The sequence below is a fragment of the Parasteatoda tepidariorum genome, chromosome 10 (assembly GCF_982258835.1).
Source record: "Parasteatoda tepidariorum strain Cologne lab strain chromosome 10, Ptep-v5.0, whole genome shotgun sequence".
In the NCBI taxonomy this organism is placed as follows: domain Eukaryota; kingdom Metazoa; phylum Arthropoda; class Arachnida; order Araneae; family Theridiidae; genus Parasteatoda; species Parasteatoda tepidariorum.
This window is the reverse complement of record NC_141764.1, coordinates 2,270,359-2,287,555: the sequence shown is the minus strand read 5'-3', so window position 1 is coordinate 2,287,555 and position 17,197 is coordinate 2,270,359. Positions and strand designations below refer to the sequence as shown.

At 30.5% G+C, this 17,197-nt stretch overlaps 2 protein-coding genes across 6 annotated transcripts in view; one reads left to right on the top strand and one right to left on the bottom strand.

Annotated features, from left to right (window-relative positions):
* LOC107450835 (gamma-glutamylaminecyclotransferase C) overlaps positions 1–6,396 on the top strand; it is a 54,784-nt gene extending 48,388 nt beyond the window's left edge. For all 4 annotated transcript variants that reach the window (XM_087153383.1, XM_071184119.2, XM_071184118.1 and 1 more), the window contains exon 4: positions 6,241–6,396. In XM_087153383.1, coding sequence (XP_087009509.1) covers positions 6,241–6,277 — 37 coding nt within the window. In that variant the 3' untranslated portion in view covers positions 6,278–6,396. The remainder of the gene's footprint in view (positions 1–6,240) is intronic.
* Positions 6,397–7,695: 1,299 nt separating this feature from the next.
* LOC107450839 (6-phosphofructo-2-kinase/fructose-2,6-bisphosphatase) overlaps positions 7,696–17,197 on the bottom strand; it is a 54,730-nt gene continuing 45,228 nt past the window's right edge. For both annotated transcript variants that reach the window (XM_016066749.5, XM_016066750.5), the window contains 2 exons: positions 15,026–15,113; positions 7,696–8,063 (listed from right to left, as the gene is read on the bottom strand). In XM_016066749.5, coding sequence (XP_015922235.1) covers positions 7,939–8,063; positions 15,026–15,113 — 213 coding nt within the window. In that variant the 3' untranslated portion in view covers positions 7,696–7,938. The remainder of the gene's footprint in view (positions 8,064–15,025; positions 15,114–17,197) is intronic.

Here is a 17,197-nt window from a genome sequence, read left to right as displayed (position 1 = left end):
TGCAATATTTTTGTTTTATTGAAAAAAAAAAGGTTTTTAGTGCAAACATTTTCGTGACACTAAAAAGAAAGTAGTATCATCTGATTGGAAGATTGCCAAGTTTTATTTGGGAGTTTTGCTGCTGGACTGTTGGACTGCACGCGTGCTTTGTGATATTGTATATACGATGGTTGCTGTAGAGCAGGGGTGGCGAACCTTTATACACCAACGTGCAATTTTTTCTAAAAAAAACTGTTTAATGATGTCATAGACGTGCCGTCAAATAATTTTGACTTCGTGATTATTGGGAAAATAATAACACTAAATACTATCAACTCTAAACTCTTCATTTACTATGAAAAAAAATACATTTTGCAATGTCTCAGTTATACAAGTAATTCAACTTAAAGTAACATCAAAGTGACTTCTGTTGTTGCAGATTAGATGACCAATAACTTATATTAGGTTGTAAGATGTTAGTTTAAGCAGGACTGTTGATTTTTTTTTTGCTAGTTATTTATTGTTAGCTGGTTTTTTACGGTTATTAACTGTTTTTTAGTATTAATTTATTTTTTTATTAATAATTGTTTCAGGGTGCGTAGCCAAATCTTTGAATCAAAAATAAACACTTTTTAAAAACTTTTCAAGCACTTTACAAAAATTTTCAAGCACTCAAAAAATTCATATTCAATCAATGATATTATTGAAAAACAAAAACTTTTTATAAACAGTTTTAGCGTTAAAAAAAAAACAAAAAAGAAACGGGCGTAAATCAAAACAATCAGTACCTTCCCGCATCACCGAGTGAATTCAACTTGACCCTGAACTCAGAATAAAAGTACCCTTACCCCCTACGTCAAAAAAAGTGTTAGAAGTAAAATAAAATAAACAAGAACAAAAATAAATTAAATTAAAACGAAAAACATTTCATAAGGATCTGATATTCTCTATCCGAATTAAGGATCTGATATTCTCTATCCGCACTCGGGTTTCGGTTTCAAGTGTGCGCATGCGCAAGTCATAACATGGGTACGACATGAAGTCCGCGTCAATGATTACGTAGCAAACTCCCCATTTTTCGTGAAATGCATGGGATCCACCAGATATCACTGAAGAGAAGAAAAAAAATTATTCGGAAAAAAAGCACTTTTTAAAAACGCCAGCTGAAAAAAGCACCTTTAAGAGCTTTTAAAAACGAAATCCCCCCAAAAAGCACCTTTAAGTACTTTTTACAAACGCTACGCACCCTGTGTTTATTATTTTGTTTGTTTTTTTGTGAATTTTAATTTAATTGTTACATATGCTTCATAGCGTAATAACATTTGTGTAATAACAATTCATAGTGTAACAACAATTGTGATCGGTGGAGTGCCCAAAATATTGTGTCGCGTGCCATAAATGGCACGCGTGCCATTGGTTCGCCATCCCTGCTTTAGGGTATGAAAACTGTAAAATTTAAGAGCGAAATCTTGTTTAAATTCCTTTCAAGTATGTTTCCTAGACCTTTCTTCTTATTCAATATTTTTGAAACACAGTTGTAGAATATTATGTGCTTATGCGCATCTTTTATAAAATAATTTACTTATTATATGTCAGTTAGTATTGTCGATTCTTTTCTTTTTATTGTTAAGAAAATGTTTACTAAAAAACTTTTTTCCATAAAGCAAAAAACTATTTCAGTTTCAAACCTTTTACCTTAAAAGGATTAAAAATTATTTTTTAAAAGGATTGTCACTTAACTAGAGATAAGATCAAATTGCATTGTCCATTAAAATTTCAAGACAAGGTGGATGATAGCTGAACATGTGTTGCGAAAAGAAACCTTATAATGACCTACATTTAAGATTATTTTCACCTCGAGACTAGCTTCATGAAAAGATTTTTTTTTCACACTTGAAAACCCAAAGTCAACCTCTATTTAAGGTTTTTATATAGAAGGTTGTTATCCAAGGTTTGGGATTAGGGTAATGTGCATAGAATAGAGCAGATGGTCACACATCTCGTTTTAAGGTTAGAAGGTTTGTTCGTAAACCGCATAAAAAATAAAACATATTTAGGTTTACATTATAAGGTTTTTGCTGAGTGAAAATAAACCTTATTTTGCTACCTGGGAATGGATTTTTCTATGGAATGGTGATTTTGTTGTTGAGTTAATAAGTCTTCTCTTTTATTTAACGTACAAAGGTTTCTTAATCATTTGATTCAAACTCTTTTGAGTTTTATTTCAGGTCCATTTTAATTTTGTATTTTTTGACAACAGTTGTCGACACAAAGAGCAAGATCAGTTTGGGAACGGTAAAATCGTCCAGCAGGACACATTGACTTCCATTTCATTACATTGAGCTAAAAAAATTAAACTAAATCGTACTTCTGTCAGGTATCTCTGAAATTCAGGTTGCAAAAAACTGAAAGTAGTTGCACAAGGTATATAATATGATAATGCCCATTAAACTATCTCCTCAAACTGAAGCAACATACTACTTTAACAAACACTTACAAGGTTTCTTGGATGCTTTACCTAATACAAACCTTATACAGTGGTCCGTTAACGGATCTTTCACAAAATATCCTTTTGTAAAAACGGACCCTTCACAAAATAATTTATCTTTTAATCGGACCCATCACAAATTTGTTTATCTTCATTATTGTTTTGTTAATCCAATAAACCCTTCCCGGAGGGGGGGGGGTTCAAGACAAACTAAGTTTCCCTAAGTTTAAATTCCAAACGTAGTATTCCAGGAAAATATTTCTACTTTTACAAACATCGTGTGCACATTCTTATTAATACTAAATCATATTTTTTTTCGTAAATAAATAATTGATCAATTTATATTTATTCATAAAATTAATTAATAGAGTATTTAGTAAATAAAAACTATTTTCTGGCAATTTTTTAAATAAAATATTATAAATTTAAGAATTGTTTAAGTTTACTTAATGCGTAACACATTAGAAGTGATACATAACTAAGTTGTGTTATTTAAAATACGTCAATTGAAATTATTGAAAATGTGAGTGATTTTGTTTCCATTATTCGTCAGAAATGAATATTCTGTATTGAGCAGTATAGGCTAAATGCCAAATAACAGGACCCTATTTGCACACAAATTCACAAAAGCAGGACACTGGTTGAAAGAATGTGACTTAACGCTTATTTTATATTCACAGATTATGAATAGTTTTTTCTCTCTCACAATTTTACAAAAACAGGACCTTTCACAAAATGCCTGGACAGACCCCTGCCTTATACCTAACTCATGTTGCATACTCATGGAGCTGATCTAAGCTATTGGCTAGATCAGGGTTGCCACAGTAAAAAAAAATGAACAAAATACTAGTTGCTTTTAGTAGCCTAAAGCATGGAAATAGTTGCCAAAAACTATGAAAATAGTTGCTTAAATAAGAACAAAAATATGACAAAATTTATGACTTATTCTTATATACTGTTGGTAGCAAATAAGATGATTTTTTATATATATATGGGAGATTCTCACGAAATATGACAATTCACTGTCCTTTGCTCCAAGATCTAATCTAATAGTCATTTTCCTGGCATGTCTTAAACAATGTTTCCAATAATAACTAGCTTCAAAACTTCCCATAAATTTTTCAATATCTAATTAGGCAGAGGGTATTATTTACAAAAACTTTGTTTAAAAAATTTTTTTCTGTCAATAATTTGTTTGTCCCACGAAAATCTGTCATTTTCCTGGCTACTTTTATTTAATGGTTTATAACCAAAATAGATAGAGCCAGCAATCAATATCTTATGTTAATAGATTGATTAGATACCCTCCTATATGAACATGTCTTGTTGCATGAACAAAGAACTAATTTTCTGGTTCAAAATCTATTTCAAAAATTTTTTCAAGATGAGTAGGTTTTTGTGTTGTCATTTTCCTGGCTTCTTGAAATTATTAATAACATAAACTACATAGATTTATCTGAGTTATTTTAAGAAATCCTGTTGTTTTCTGCAGAAGGTAAATGTCTTAGTCCAAAATATTAAATTAAAGTTATATGCTATAAAATGGCGAATTTGTCATTATTCTGGCTGTCATTTTTCTGGCTTATGAATTCCAGGACATTGAAGTGCTACCAGAATTTTTTTTTTTAACTGCTAATACTGTAAGGAGGAAAACCAAATATTAACCTAATACCAAGTTTATGTATGATTGTAATATGGTTGGATGTATTCAAAGTTACTTATTTACAAAACAAATTTGATTCTTTCTACAGTGGATAAAAATAATTAATTTAAGCAATTTATGGTCCATCTAACATAAAGGCTGAAGTTCAGTTACTCACTATTAACTTAAAATGACTGTTTTTTAAACTTCTAAGCTAATATGTCATTCTCCTGGCATTCAAGATTTGATGAGTTTCTATTTTTTTTTTCTCGAGCAAATGTCAATGAACTACACTGCTGTCTGTAAGATATTAATAAATGTAACTAAAGAAGTATACAAAAAAAATTTTAGATTATTTTGAAGACTTGAAACTTGAAGAAATTTTTCAGTCCGAATCGTCATGTTTAAAAAGAATCACCCATATGTTAGTGTTCAAGTTCTAAATTTCTATCTATCGATCTATATATATATATAATTGTGAAAAGTGATTACTCAAATTCGGAATTCACGCATCGTATTAAGTAACCATTACCATTGTAACCGTAACCATTGAAAGGGCGATCGTGAAACGAAATAGACTTACAATGGGATCTGTAGCAAATCGAACGCATTAAAAAGTGATGACTCGAATTTACAATACAAACTTTTTTATTTTTTAAGTGGAAAAAAAAATTCTGTGTGTTCAGAAGCTCGCGCAAGTTTTCAACCCAATTTATGTTAAAATTACATCTCTGGGAATACAGAAAAGTTTCCCTTTCCTGAAAATAGTTATTATTATTTTTTTTTTTAGCATTTTCAGGCATGAAAAGTTGCCATAGCCGCCTCATGCCAAAAATAGTTGCATTTTAGTCGATTGTGTGGTGGCAACCCTGCCACATCAGTTGGGATAAGCAGCAGCAGCAATTTATTATCATTTCTTTTTTAATTTTAGTTTCTATCTTCAAATATTTGAGTACAAAACTATTTAACTATATGCATTCATTTTTTAAAAAAAAAATATTTAAAGTGAATAAAAATGAGGATAATTAACCCCTTGCACTATTTCCAAGAGATCGTGATGAAAATTTTATGCCAAATTGGAATATCACGAGTCAGGTTTTTAATCGACATTACAGGCCAAACATGAACAGGGTATCAGCTACATTTTAGATTTTTAAATCCATGACTCATTCCAAGAATTTTTCATGACTTAACGAAGTTATTATTTCCTCCGACAAAAAAGTAACAATAAGTTTTAAAAAGCATTATAATAACATTCATTGAAATGATTGGCATAACCAAAACTTTTATACTCTGTATTTTCATATTTATTAAAAAAAAAAAAAAAGAGTAAAGAATGAGTTGAAGCACTAAAATAGCTGAAAAAAATACAAAAGCAAATACTCTTCCTCTTCTTTTTTTTTCTGCAGAATTACATTCTAAAGATACTTTTCTTGTTTCTCGGAAAATAAAGTATTACTCCTGATTTCACTGGTCTCATTTCGGAATTTAAAAAAAAAAAAAAAAAATCGGAAATGACTGTCTTGCTTCAGCTAGAATCTTAAATTGTAAAATAAAAGTAAATAATAAATAAATTTAAAAAAAATCTGAAATCTCAGAAGTTTAAAAGATAATTCTTTCATTCATTTTTTGAAAAAACATAAGAACATTTTATATTTTAATAAAATATAACTGTAAGTGGGGAGTTTGTTTCGAATTCAGATATTCGGGGAGGGGGGGAGGGTAAATTCCGCTTTAAAAATTAGATTTTTCGGCAACCTAAATCCATGAATTTCTATGATTTTTTTTAAAATCATGACAAATTTTATTCAAAACCGAATCCATGACTTTCGAGGTACCCTGATGAATATCAGGGTCTGTATACTTAATCTCAGGATAAACAAGAATGTCTGAATGGGCTCTCCTGAATAGATATTGTCTCCTAATCTCTCTCGTCTTAGGTTCTTTTCGCGAAGGTGCATAAGTTAGGCACGGCTTGTTTCGAATTTCAGCTTAGTACAAGGGGTTAAAAAAAAGGGGGTATTATAGGAAGAGGCAGGTAATCATGCAATATTTTTTATATTCATTTTTATTTCAAATTTAATGTAATATGTTTAAAACTACTTAACAAAATGTATTTTCTCTTTGTTAGTGAGGATACAACAGATCCGGAAGACATCTATAAATAATTACGGATGTTATGGAATCACACATAATTCTGCGTCACTCCGATAAAATAGAATCATAAATAATTGTTTTGATTACAAATTTGTATGCCTTTGTGAATAAAATATTTAATTTTGACAAATTTCGAATTCAAAACAATTTACAGTCCCTGGCCATATTATTAGACGCACTTTAAGATTCTATGTAAAATCTTAATTATCAGGTGATACTCTATACAGCTTTATTGTTTTTATCCGACTGTTTGCACTTGTTTACGTTAGTGTATCAATGGGTTAACATTGTAATGCAATACGTTAAAAATAAATACAAATAGGAAGTATATAAAAAATCTGAATAAAAACCCATTACATGTATGTTTAAATATAAAAGTATTGCATAGAAACTCGTGTCTATCATGTCATTATTAAAAGACTACATTGCGTCTAATAATGTAATCTAATTATTATAATATACTAATGCAGTGTTTTCCCTACAGCGCGAGAACCTCGCATATTTTTTTCTTTTCTCGCATTAAAAAATGATTACCGCGAGAAATTCGGGCATTCTATAAAGCAATTTCAAAATTCGCGAATTTCTTGCATTTTGAAAAAAATTTCTCATTGCGCCATTTAGAATGAAATCTGTTTCACTTTTCTTCCTGGATCTTTCATTATTTTCAACATCTGCCCCATTATCTAGCTTCCCTATTTACCAGTATTGTTCAGAACCTTTAAGAACAACAGAACACCATCCCTCGGAACCTCTTTCAGAACGCATTTCTCTGCAACCATGTGTTTACCCTAGGTAAGGTTTCTCCATGTAAGAAGTTCAAATTTTTTGGTCATTATTGTAAGATGGACAAATACCTTGTAAAGGCAATATCTTCTACTCCGAAACGGATAAATGAAAATGAAACAAATGTGGGTAGAAACGATCAAAATGAAACAAACACGCATTTGAGCAACCTAATGAGAATAGCTGATAAAAAAAGTAGATGTAGAACATCTTCCATACGATGATGCAAAAAAAATATTCAATGCTTTAAAAATTAGAAGATGTTAAAAATGTATTATAATTAAAGAAGTGATTTTTTTTTCAAGTCTCTTAGTGTTTTTTTTTTTTTTTTTTTTTTAAGTTTTTAGATATTTCACTTAACTTTTTGAAATCTCACCCTGTTTTTGAGAAAGGGTGAGAAATTCTCATCCATTTTTTTTTTCTGCGATGAAAACACTGACTAATGTAATGCTTGATATTCTATATTAATATTATTCTATATGCGACAGGGAGTGTAACTAAACCACAAGAAGTAACAACTCAATTTTTTGTATTTTTAGAAAAATCTATTGTTGCCCCCCCCCCCCGACTTTTTTTTTCTTGTTAGTTTTTGTGGCCTGCTATTAAAAAAATGGTTCTGCATCCTTCAATGTAACATAAATAAAACAATATTTTAAATAGTGTTTAATGAATAAGAAAATGAATCACCAAAATATAAAATTCATTTCTTGCACTATGATGTTTCTGAGATTCTGACAATTTCAAATAAGTAACATCTTGTTACTCTACACATAATAAAAAAGTTTAAAAACTCTCTTAAAAAATGGTTAAAAATTGTTATTTATAGACTAGAGCACAGTAAACATTCCTTTTTTCAACAGAAGGGATTGTAAGAAAGGCACTTGATGATTTAAAGAAGTTGGTGGTCATCAACCGCTTCAACCGGGATCCTAATTTCTTCCACTTCACAACCGTACGCAGCTCGAGTGAGTTTCATAATGGTGTGCAGTGGAACTTTTATGAAAGGAACTTCACCTGAAACAATAATTCAGAATGTTCTTTTAGGATAAACATTATAAAACAGGGTGCATAGTCAAATCTTTTAACATAAAGTAAGCACCTTTTAAGTACTCTTCAAGCTCTAAAAAAATATTTTTAAGCACCATATACATTAACAAAATGCAAAATAATTTTCAAAGATTTTACATCATCATGATGAAATAATTAGTTTCTGGCATAAAGAACTCTTTTTCTTGATTATATTAGTCACCACAAAAAGATCGAGAGATTTTTCAGTTCTATTTCAGAGGGTGAAAAATGAAGCCTGAAATAGAGAATATCTTATAAAATGCAGCAGAGTTGCACATGAGAGAGCAATAATTTCATCAAATTATTACATTCATGAAAGAGCAAGTATTTCATCAAACATGTAAAATAATTGGTACGCTTGCATACGCTATGAACCGACAGTAGCCGGAATGGATTGTGGTTGAATGAATTAAAACAATGTGAAAACCATGCTTTTGGATAATATGTGGTGAAAATCGACATGATAAAGAAAAAATCTCATTTTCAAAAAGAGAAACTTAAGAACTTTTTAAAAACACCCAATAAAAAAAGCACAATAGTAGGTTTTAAAAAACAAAAATCGAAAATAAGCACTTTTTAAAAATGCTATGCACCATGTAAAAGGATATCTATAAATGATTACGAGGTGGTTACGAACACTTTACACACAACACACAAATTTTCTTGATTTTTTTACTTGGTGGCATCATTCTTAAACAAATAAATAACACAAGTGCCATTAGAGTTAAAAATAAAAGATAAATTTTATAAAAAACTATTTTTATATACTATTCTAGGTATTGCAAAAATAGGGTTGTCACAGAAAAAAAAACGAACAAAATAGTTGCTTTTAGTAGCCAGAAGCATGAAAATAGTTGCCGAAAGTTTTACGTTATTTCAATTTTAGGAAGAAAAAAAATAACTTTATTTTCATTTTAAGAATGAATTATATTTTAAGAGAAGCATTCATCGCAAAAGCTATCTGTAGTCGATTTAAATAAATTTTTAAGGAAATATGAATTTGATTTTAATAGAACAATTTGTTATACTTCAGTTGTAGGAATGGGTGTATTTTGCAGTTCTCTTCTGAAATATTTATTAAAAATAACATTTACTTAGCAAAATGAACATTAATTTATTATTAGGCAATCAGTCTGAAATTCAATGATGTCCCCATAACTGTGTTGTATACAGTTTGTGCAATAACAGCAGTAGAAAGTACATTCAAAAACGTTAGAGAACAAACGCATAGGTAGATAGTCGTCTTGGCGAGAATAGTGTGCCCACATAGTGATGGATAGGACTGGGCGATATTTAGATTTTAGTATCGCATATCGGCACGCGAACATCGCAATATTTTGATGCATCGCAATGTCTCGGTACATTTGGTACTGCATAAATTCGAATTTTTTATTAATGCACCGATTAAGGCAATTATGTTCTTGAAAGAAACTCCATCAGAGTTACGTCTCTCCCCATCTTAAATTTAGTTCATTTCAATCAATATTTACAGGGTATCTGCTACATGTTAGATTTTCAAATTCATGATTTTCCATGACTAATTCCAAGAATTTTTCATGACTTAACGAAGTGACTATTTTCTCCGACAAAAACACAACAATAAATTTGAAAAAGCATTTATAATAACATTAATTGAAATGATAGGTATAACCAAAACTGCTATGCTCTGCATCTTCTTATTTATAGATTTAAAATTTAATAAACAGAGGAAAGAAAGAGTTGAAACAATAAAATAGCTGAAAAAATACAAAAGCAAATAATTTATTTTCTGTAGATTTATATTCTAAAGATACTTTTCTTGTTCATCTGAAAGGAAAGATATACTCCTGATTTTTCTGTTTTCATTTCGGAATTTTAAAAAAAATAGCCAATGACTGGTTAGCTTCAATTAGAATTTTTAATTTATAAAATTAAATAAAAAAAGTAATAAAAATTCTTAAATCACAGAAGAGTTTAAAAGATAATTCGCTCTAGAAATGATGTTTTTTCTTTCATTTTTTGAAAGAACACCATAATTTTTAAAGAACATGATAAAATCCTTTTATATTCTAATAAAATATGCCTGAGTGGTGATTTTGTTAGGAATTCAGATATTTGGAACATGATGAAATTAGGGGGGGGGGAGATTGCATTTTAAAAATTAGATTTTTCGGAGATCAGTGGTGCAAGTGGCAAAACATGGTTTTGGAGCAACAAAAAAGCAATTTTGGAGCAGCAAAACAAAGATTTGGAGCATATTTAATAAAAAGAATTAAAACAAGAATTAGTAACAAGAGTTTTTAATTCTGTTCATTAATAACATATCTTATTTTTTAAACTTTTTTGAAGGTCCATGCATAAACAAATTTTCTTTTTGGTATTTTCCAATGCTGTTAAATATTCTGCTATCCTCGACTTAGCCTCAGATAAGAGGATCTGCCCGCTTTCTATAATCGACATGTTTTTATTATTTAACCCATCTTTAACATTTTTTTCAGCTGTGGCTAAGAGATCTTGAGAAGCCTTCAATTTTTTTAGCAAATCAATTTCATCAGCTTTCCTCAGTTTTAGTGTTTTCACATTATTTTCACTTTCTTTTTTCTCAACCTCTAATCAAGCAGAATAATTTGTAATGCTGCACGAGTCCCTTTAATCATATATTTGTCAACTTTAAAGTTATTCCCCCAGCTGATATGTGACACAACTTGTCTCAAACCATTAACACTATGCAAATTTAAACTTGCCCTATTGTAAAGTAGCTTTTTATTCAGACATACGAACAAAACTAAAACCTCTCTAGTACTAAAACCTCTTTCAACATCGGCATTCTCATGTGGTATGCACAAAAGAGCTTTAAAAAAGCTTTGTTATAAGAGGATATTTAATATTTCTCAAATTATATTTCTTCACAAAATAGTTTTTCCGAAACACATCAATTGGTGCATATTCATTTGAGTCAGAAGAATAAATTTCTGGTTCTCCACATAACAGTAACAAAGATGCCTCTTCAGGTTTTATAATAAATGGGGTTACTGTTGCTAGATATCTTATTGACTTAATAGAAGTGTTTTCCATTATCATTACAGGATGCAACACTTTAAGATGGTACAATAACCTATTTTCAAGAGGCAATGCTTTTAATAACTTTTTTGCACATGCCATAGACCTAGCACCTAAATACATAGAATTTTTTTCTGAAGAAGATAAGGATGTCATTGCATTTGTGGTATCTAGTCCAACATCTATTAAATTTGAATTTTGCCAAATTCTATATCCAAAGATTTTAAGTGCTTTCCTGTCAAACTAAGAAAAGCAGAACTCTTTAAAAAACGCCCTAACAATGCTTAAACTGGAGACACCATTTCATCATACAGCAATTGAATCAATGGTGTCTCAGTTTGGAAAAGATCTAAAAAGTTATTTAATATAGCTGAAATATTTCTTAAAAAAGAGTTTTTGGCAAAAGCAATTTAAATAAGTTCAATATTTAGTAGCTCATACTATTTTTTATATTAATAATTACTTTATTTAATTCTGTAAAAGGTAATTTAAAACTCTAATTAACTTAACTATTATTTAAGGTTATTGAGTATATTTTTCTTAAAATTTAAATAAATGTTATTTGTAATAGTATATTCAACAAAATATTAACAAGATTAATATTGATCATACCGAATTTATAAAAATATGTAAAGAATTATGCAAACTTTAATAAATTTATAATACAAATGTAAATTAGTGAATGGCCCCTAAAATGTTTTTAATTAAAATTGGTTACCTAGTACAGTATTTCATTAATGAAATTATTAAAAAAAATTAAATAATTTTTAAATGCAAATACAATGAGTATTGAAGCTAAAGAAATTTTGTCAGAAGTTAATTATTATATTGTCCCTACTCTCATAATGTTTAACAAATCTGTGATAATTAAATTTTTTTATATCATTTGCTTTAAATCAAATCATTAAGAGATGAATTAAAGTATTTTTGAATGACAAATCTGAAAAACATAGGATTTTTTTGCTGCTTTAAAAATTCTGAAAGCCCCTCTCTTCATACTTATTTAACATCTTGTCACTAAATATTATTAAGTTTTTTCTTAAACCAAAATAAGAGCACTGAAAATTTTGAAAGTAATAACACAATAATAAAATGCAATAAGTAAAAAAAAAGTTATAAAGTAAAATAAATGTTTAAACACAATATGCAATCAGTGGATGGTCCCTCAGATAAATTTCAGTTTAAGAAACTCTATTAATTCTTATCTTTATTAAATTAAATGAATAAAAGGGAGATGGAAACTGACTGCTCTGAGGATCAATATGAAAATATGTACTAAGTGAATGGTCCCCAAGTTAATTCCAAGATCATGCCTACTATTCTATAAATAGAATAGAGCAAGAAGGCCATTAGCTTGCCATTGACGAAGACGATGGCATTTTAATAACGATGAAATTAACAAGAGAAATAAAAGTTTCTTTTGCCATTAAAATTTGGCAATATTTAGTTGGTCCCCGAAAATTCGAGAGAAGTTTCGGTTCCATTTCAGAGAGAGGAAAATGAAACATGAAATTGTGAATATCTTGCAAAATGAAGCAGAGCTGCACATAAGAGTGCAAGAATCCTTCCCACTGAATCCAGAGCAACCCCCCACATGGCAGTAGCTTGGTTGCTGCAAAATTGTGACTTGGCGATACCCGGGGGATAATATCCCTTATGGCGCAGATAAGAGCAATTTAAACCTATTACTTCAATTTGGAGCATGTAGGCGCAGGTTTTCACAATTGGCGTGGATCGGGGCAGCACTTGCAACGCTGGGAGACTTTCCATGATTCATCCATGATTTTTTTTAAAAAATAGCAAAAATCATGACAATTCATGGCAAATTTTGTTCAACACTGAAATTCATGACTTTCCATGTGCGCGGATACCCTGTATTTATTAAAAAAAATCAGAAAGGTGTGAGGGGAAAGTGTTATTGACCATGCCAACCTTCATATCTATGAAAAGGTACTCCACCATCGAATCGAGTTAATATGTCTTATATACTAGTGAATTGGAATTGTATTTTTGTAGTGGTAGACACACTACAAAAGCATAAAAAAGTAAAACGAATCCTGGAATAAAAGTAAAATATTAACAATTTGCAATTAGTAAAGTACATTTTTAAAAAAAAATAAACATTGCATTTTTATATTTTCGAGCAATGACAATTATTTCTCAATAATAAAGAGATGGATGCATGTAAAATAGCGGTTAAAAAACAATAAACGGCTGAATCGATTGTAAACAGTATTTGCACAATGAAAAGAAAACACTTCCAAAACTAAGATATTACTAAGAGACTCCGATTCTAGATCTGATTGGGATTCATCATGGCAGCAAAACGATGATTTAACGATCGCCACCACAGCTATCATTGTACACTAACATGCTCTTCGCAGACATCGATGTCACGATCGAGAGAAGTGCTCCTCGCACGCACTTGAAACCATCGATGGGACTATTGGGAACGATGCTCAACATCGCGAGTGTAGTCATCGATGCATAGTACACATTTCAGTTAATCGTAATTTCCGATGCTTTGAAAAATTGCTAATCCAAACATCGGATCGGCGGTGAACATCGGTATTTACCGATGCATCCATTTATCACCCAGTCTTATTTAACGACATGTCAACTACTACCTCCTCTTAACGTTCAAATAATGTATTAAGTGTGTTTTAATTTGGGGCTAGGATGTTGATGATCAATAAATTCTTAATAAAATGCCTTTAAAAATGCAAAGGTAAAAAAAAACTCTAAAAACAATATAACATTATCCTTAAAATTAAGATTTTTGTGAAAATATTCTTTTTGTAATAAAATTATAAATCGTTGCTGTTATCGACCCTTAAGGCAGAGAAGACGCGATTGCTCTTGTTTTCCAGCGGCGCAATCTATGGTCAAGAATTCGACTTGTGACACACCGGTTGGTAGGGTGGACCCATTCATTCATCCACAGATCGTCATTTTGACCCGGACCAGATAACGATCTATCTCCACTTCAGTACTCCCAGAGGTATAATTAGGTATCCGAATATGGAGGACTTTGTGACCAGACGGATTTAACGTGCACCAGTCACCATTTACTATTTCGGACTCACGAACAAGAGTTCAAAGCCCTGCCAACCGGGCTATCCAGGCCAATTATAAAACGTAACTCGTCATCATAACTTTTGTAAAAAATAAGGTAGTCATTAAAATAAATATGCAATTCATAAAAAATAAATACCTGATAAAAATGTATTCATTTCTAGTAGCACTCTTCATGAATAACAGAAGTGCTACTTAAAGGAATAACATTGGTTGCACCCAACACTATTCAATTTTAAACGCAAAATTTTACTTTTTAATTGGTATCTAATGAATGTTTCGATTGAATAAACTAAATTTTATGGTCACTTATGAATTAAGCTTTCAGTGTTAGTATCATAAAATATAAATGTGATTTAAATCAATGCCAATGAAGAAGTATAATCTATATTATTATTTTATTCCTTCAGAAAAAAATCTTTAATTGAAGAATGTTTTGATTTTCTTTTTCCCTGTTATTTTAAGTGATTTTCAAATTCAATGTATTTTCCAGGTTTTCCCTATTCTCCCTGTGGAATGGCAACCCTAAATATAAAAAGTGACTTAAAATCATGAATAATCCAATATAAAGGGAAAAAAAAACCCGACTAAAATTGAATTTTTTTTTTTTTTTAATTGACAGCCAAGCTCTGGTTATGACTCATTGAATGCAATCAGAAGACTGCAGAACATCAAGTTTTGCATAATATCAGGCATAATCGCAACTAAAACACACTTCTTGTTTCCTTTATTTTATGAAACCATTTCACTTAATGTATTGAACACAGAACTGAAAGAGAGAGAGAATGACTTACTAGATTTCTTATCCAGAAAATAGGCAAGAAGACACCTCAACACAGCCTGATGTGCAACCACTAACACATTCTCTTGTCTTTCAAGCTCCTAAAATCCACAATGGATAAATGAATAACACATGAAAATCTCAAAGTTAAAAAAGAAAGCATAAATCCGTATAGTATAATTGTCATTCATCCTCAGGGATACTCCCTAAACCGTTGCCATTAGCCCATTCTTCAGCTCCAGTGCGACACAAATAAAGTACCTACCTACCCACAGTTTGTCTAAAGTAAGAACTCCCCTAGTCATTCGTCTGGACCCATGGCGGTGACTATGGTATAACTATTTCAAGTAGGGGTGTGAGGTCACTGTTTAGAACAGGTTTTGGATCGGGGTCGGTGAGAAAAAGGTTATATTTTTCTCTGGTCTACCTTGTTAGCCCTAGAGTGAAGAGAGGCTACCCTCCCTGATATGTACTATGCTTGTTTCCATAGCAGCAGAAGGCTTCAGACTTTGTGGCAGGGGGAGTTTTTACCGTAGACAAACTATAATTACATTTATTATTTGTTTATGTATTTTATTGTAACTGTGATATATTTTTGTTCTGTGTACCTGGCAACTTTGATGCATAATTGTTTGTGCTGAAAATTTAGCAATCAATCAACAATAAGGTCTGTTTACACGGTCCAAGTTCTTTAATCCAAGAACTTGGAGGAATTTCTTTCTAAAAGAAATTGCATGATGCATTGACACCATCCAAGTTCTTGAATGTCAGTGATCAAATTGTTCATATTCAATACAACCCAGCACATTGTTCATTCATGTGAAAACCCGCACATTGCTCATATTCAATATTATAAAAATCATGCTTACACTAATTTCAGATTACTCAATAAATTAAAATAAAATCATAATAACACCAACAGACCCTAACAGATTAATTTATTTGGGATTAAAATACATGAAAATGGACAACAAAGCTGATGTTGACGCCACAAAACTTTAGAAGCTGATTAGTTAAGGGAGGAAAAACTTGGATTGAAAGTAGAACATGCTCAACTATCGTCCAAGGACTGGGGTGATTGTTTCAGCGATCCGAGCAAAACAATGTCCAAGAACTTGTATTATATAAACAGGCGTAATCAGAAAGTATAAATATTTATAATTCTTAATTAATTAAAAAAGATGAATAATCTTGAGAGAGGATGCCTAAAAAGTAATATCAATAACACTGAGGTTATCAAATTTAATCCTTTTTCATCTCAGAGAGAAAATTATCTTCACTAATTGCATCTCCCAAATTTATTAAGTTTCTCGCTAATCATGTCTTTGGCATTTTTTTTCTATCATAATTATTCATTCATAATCATTATTATACAATTATTATCATTATTATATTATCATTATTAATCATTCATTATAATCATTATACTATCATTATTCTGCCGAGAGTAGTTATCGACAATGAAAAGGTACTCCACCGTAGAATCGAGTTAACATGTCTTATACAGTAGTGAATTGGAGTTATATTTTTGTAGTGACATTACTCACTTTGGAGAAAAGATGGTATGAGATGTGTGAGTGCACCAACAGATAAAAATATATCTTAATATTTGCATAGAATATACTAACTAAATCAAGGACGGTAGGTTTCTTCCACAGTATATTCCTACCACTCACTATATACTCTAGAATAAATGATGCATAGGCAATTCCTTTAACAAATGCTCCTTTTAAGCACTATATACATTAACAAAATGCAAAATAATTTTCAAAGACTTAACATAATCTTGATAAAATAACTCTTCTTTTGATTAGATTATCCAACAAAAAAAGATCCATAGATTTTTTGGTTTGATTTCAGAAGGTGGAAAATGAAGCCTGAAATTGAGAATAGCTTGCAAAATGCAGCAGACATGAGAGAATCTCAACGAACCCAGCTCAGTAGACACATGCAAACTCGCAAGTATTTCATCAAACATGTGCAGGGTATCTGCTACATTTTAGATTTTCAAATTCATGACTTTCCGTGACTAATTCCAAGAATTTTTCATGACTTAACGAAGTTACTATTTTCTCCGACAAAAATACAACAATAAATTTAAAAAAGCATTATAATAACATTCATTGAAATGATAGGTATAACCAAAAACTGTCATACTCTGCATCTTCATATTTATAGATTTTAA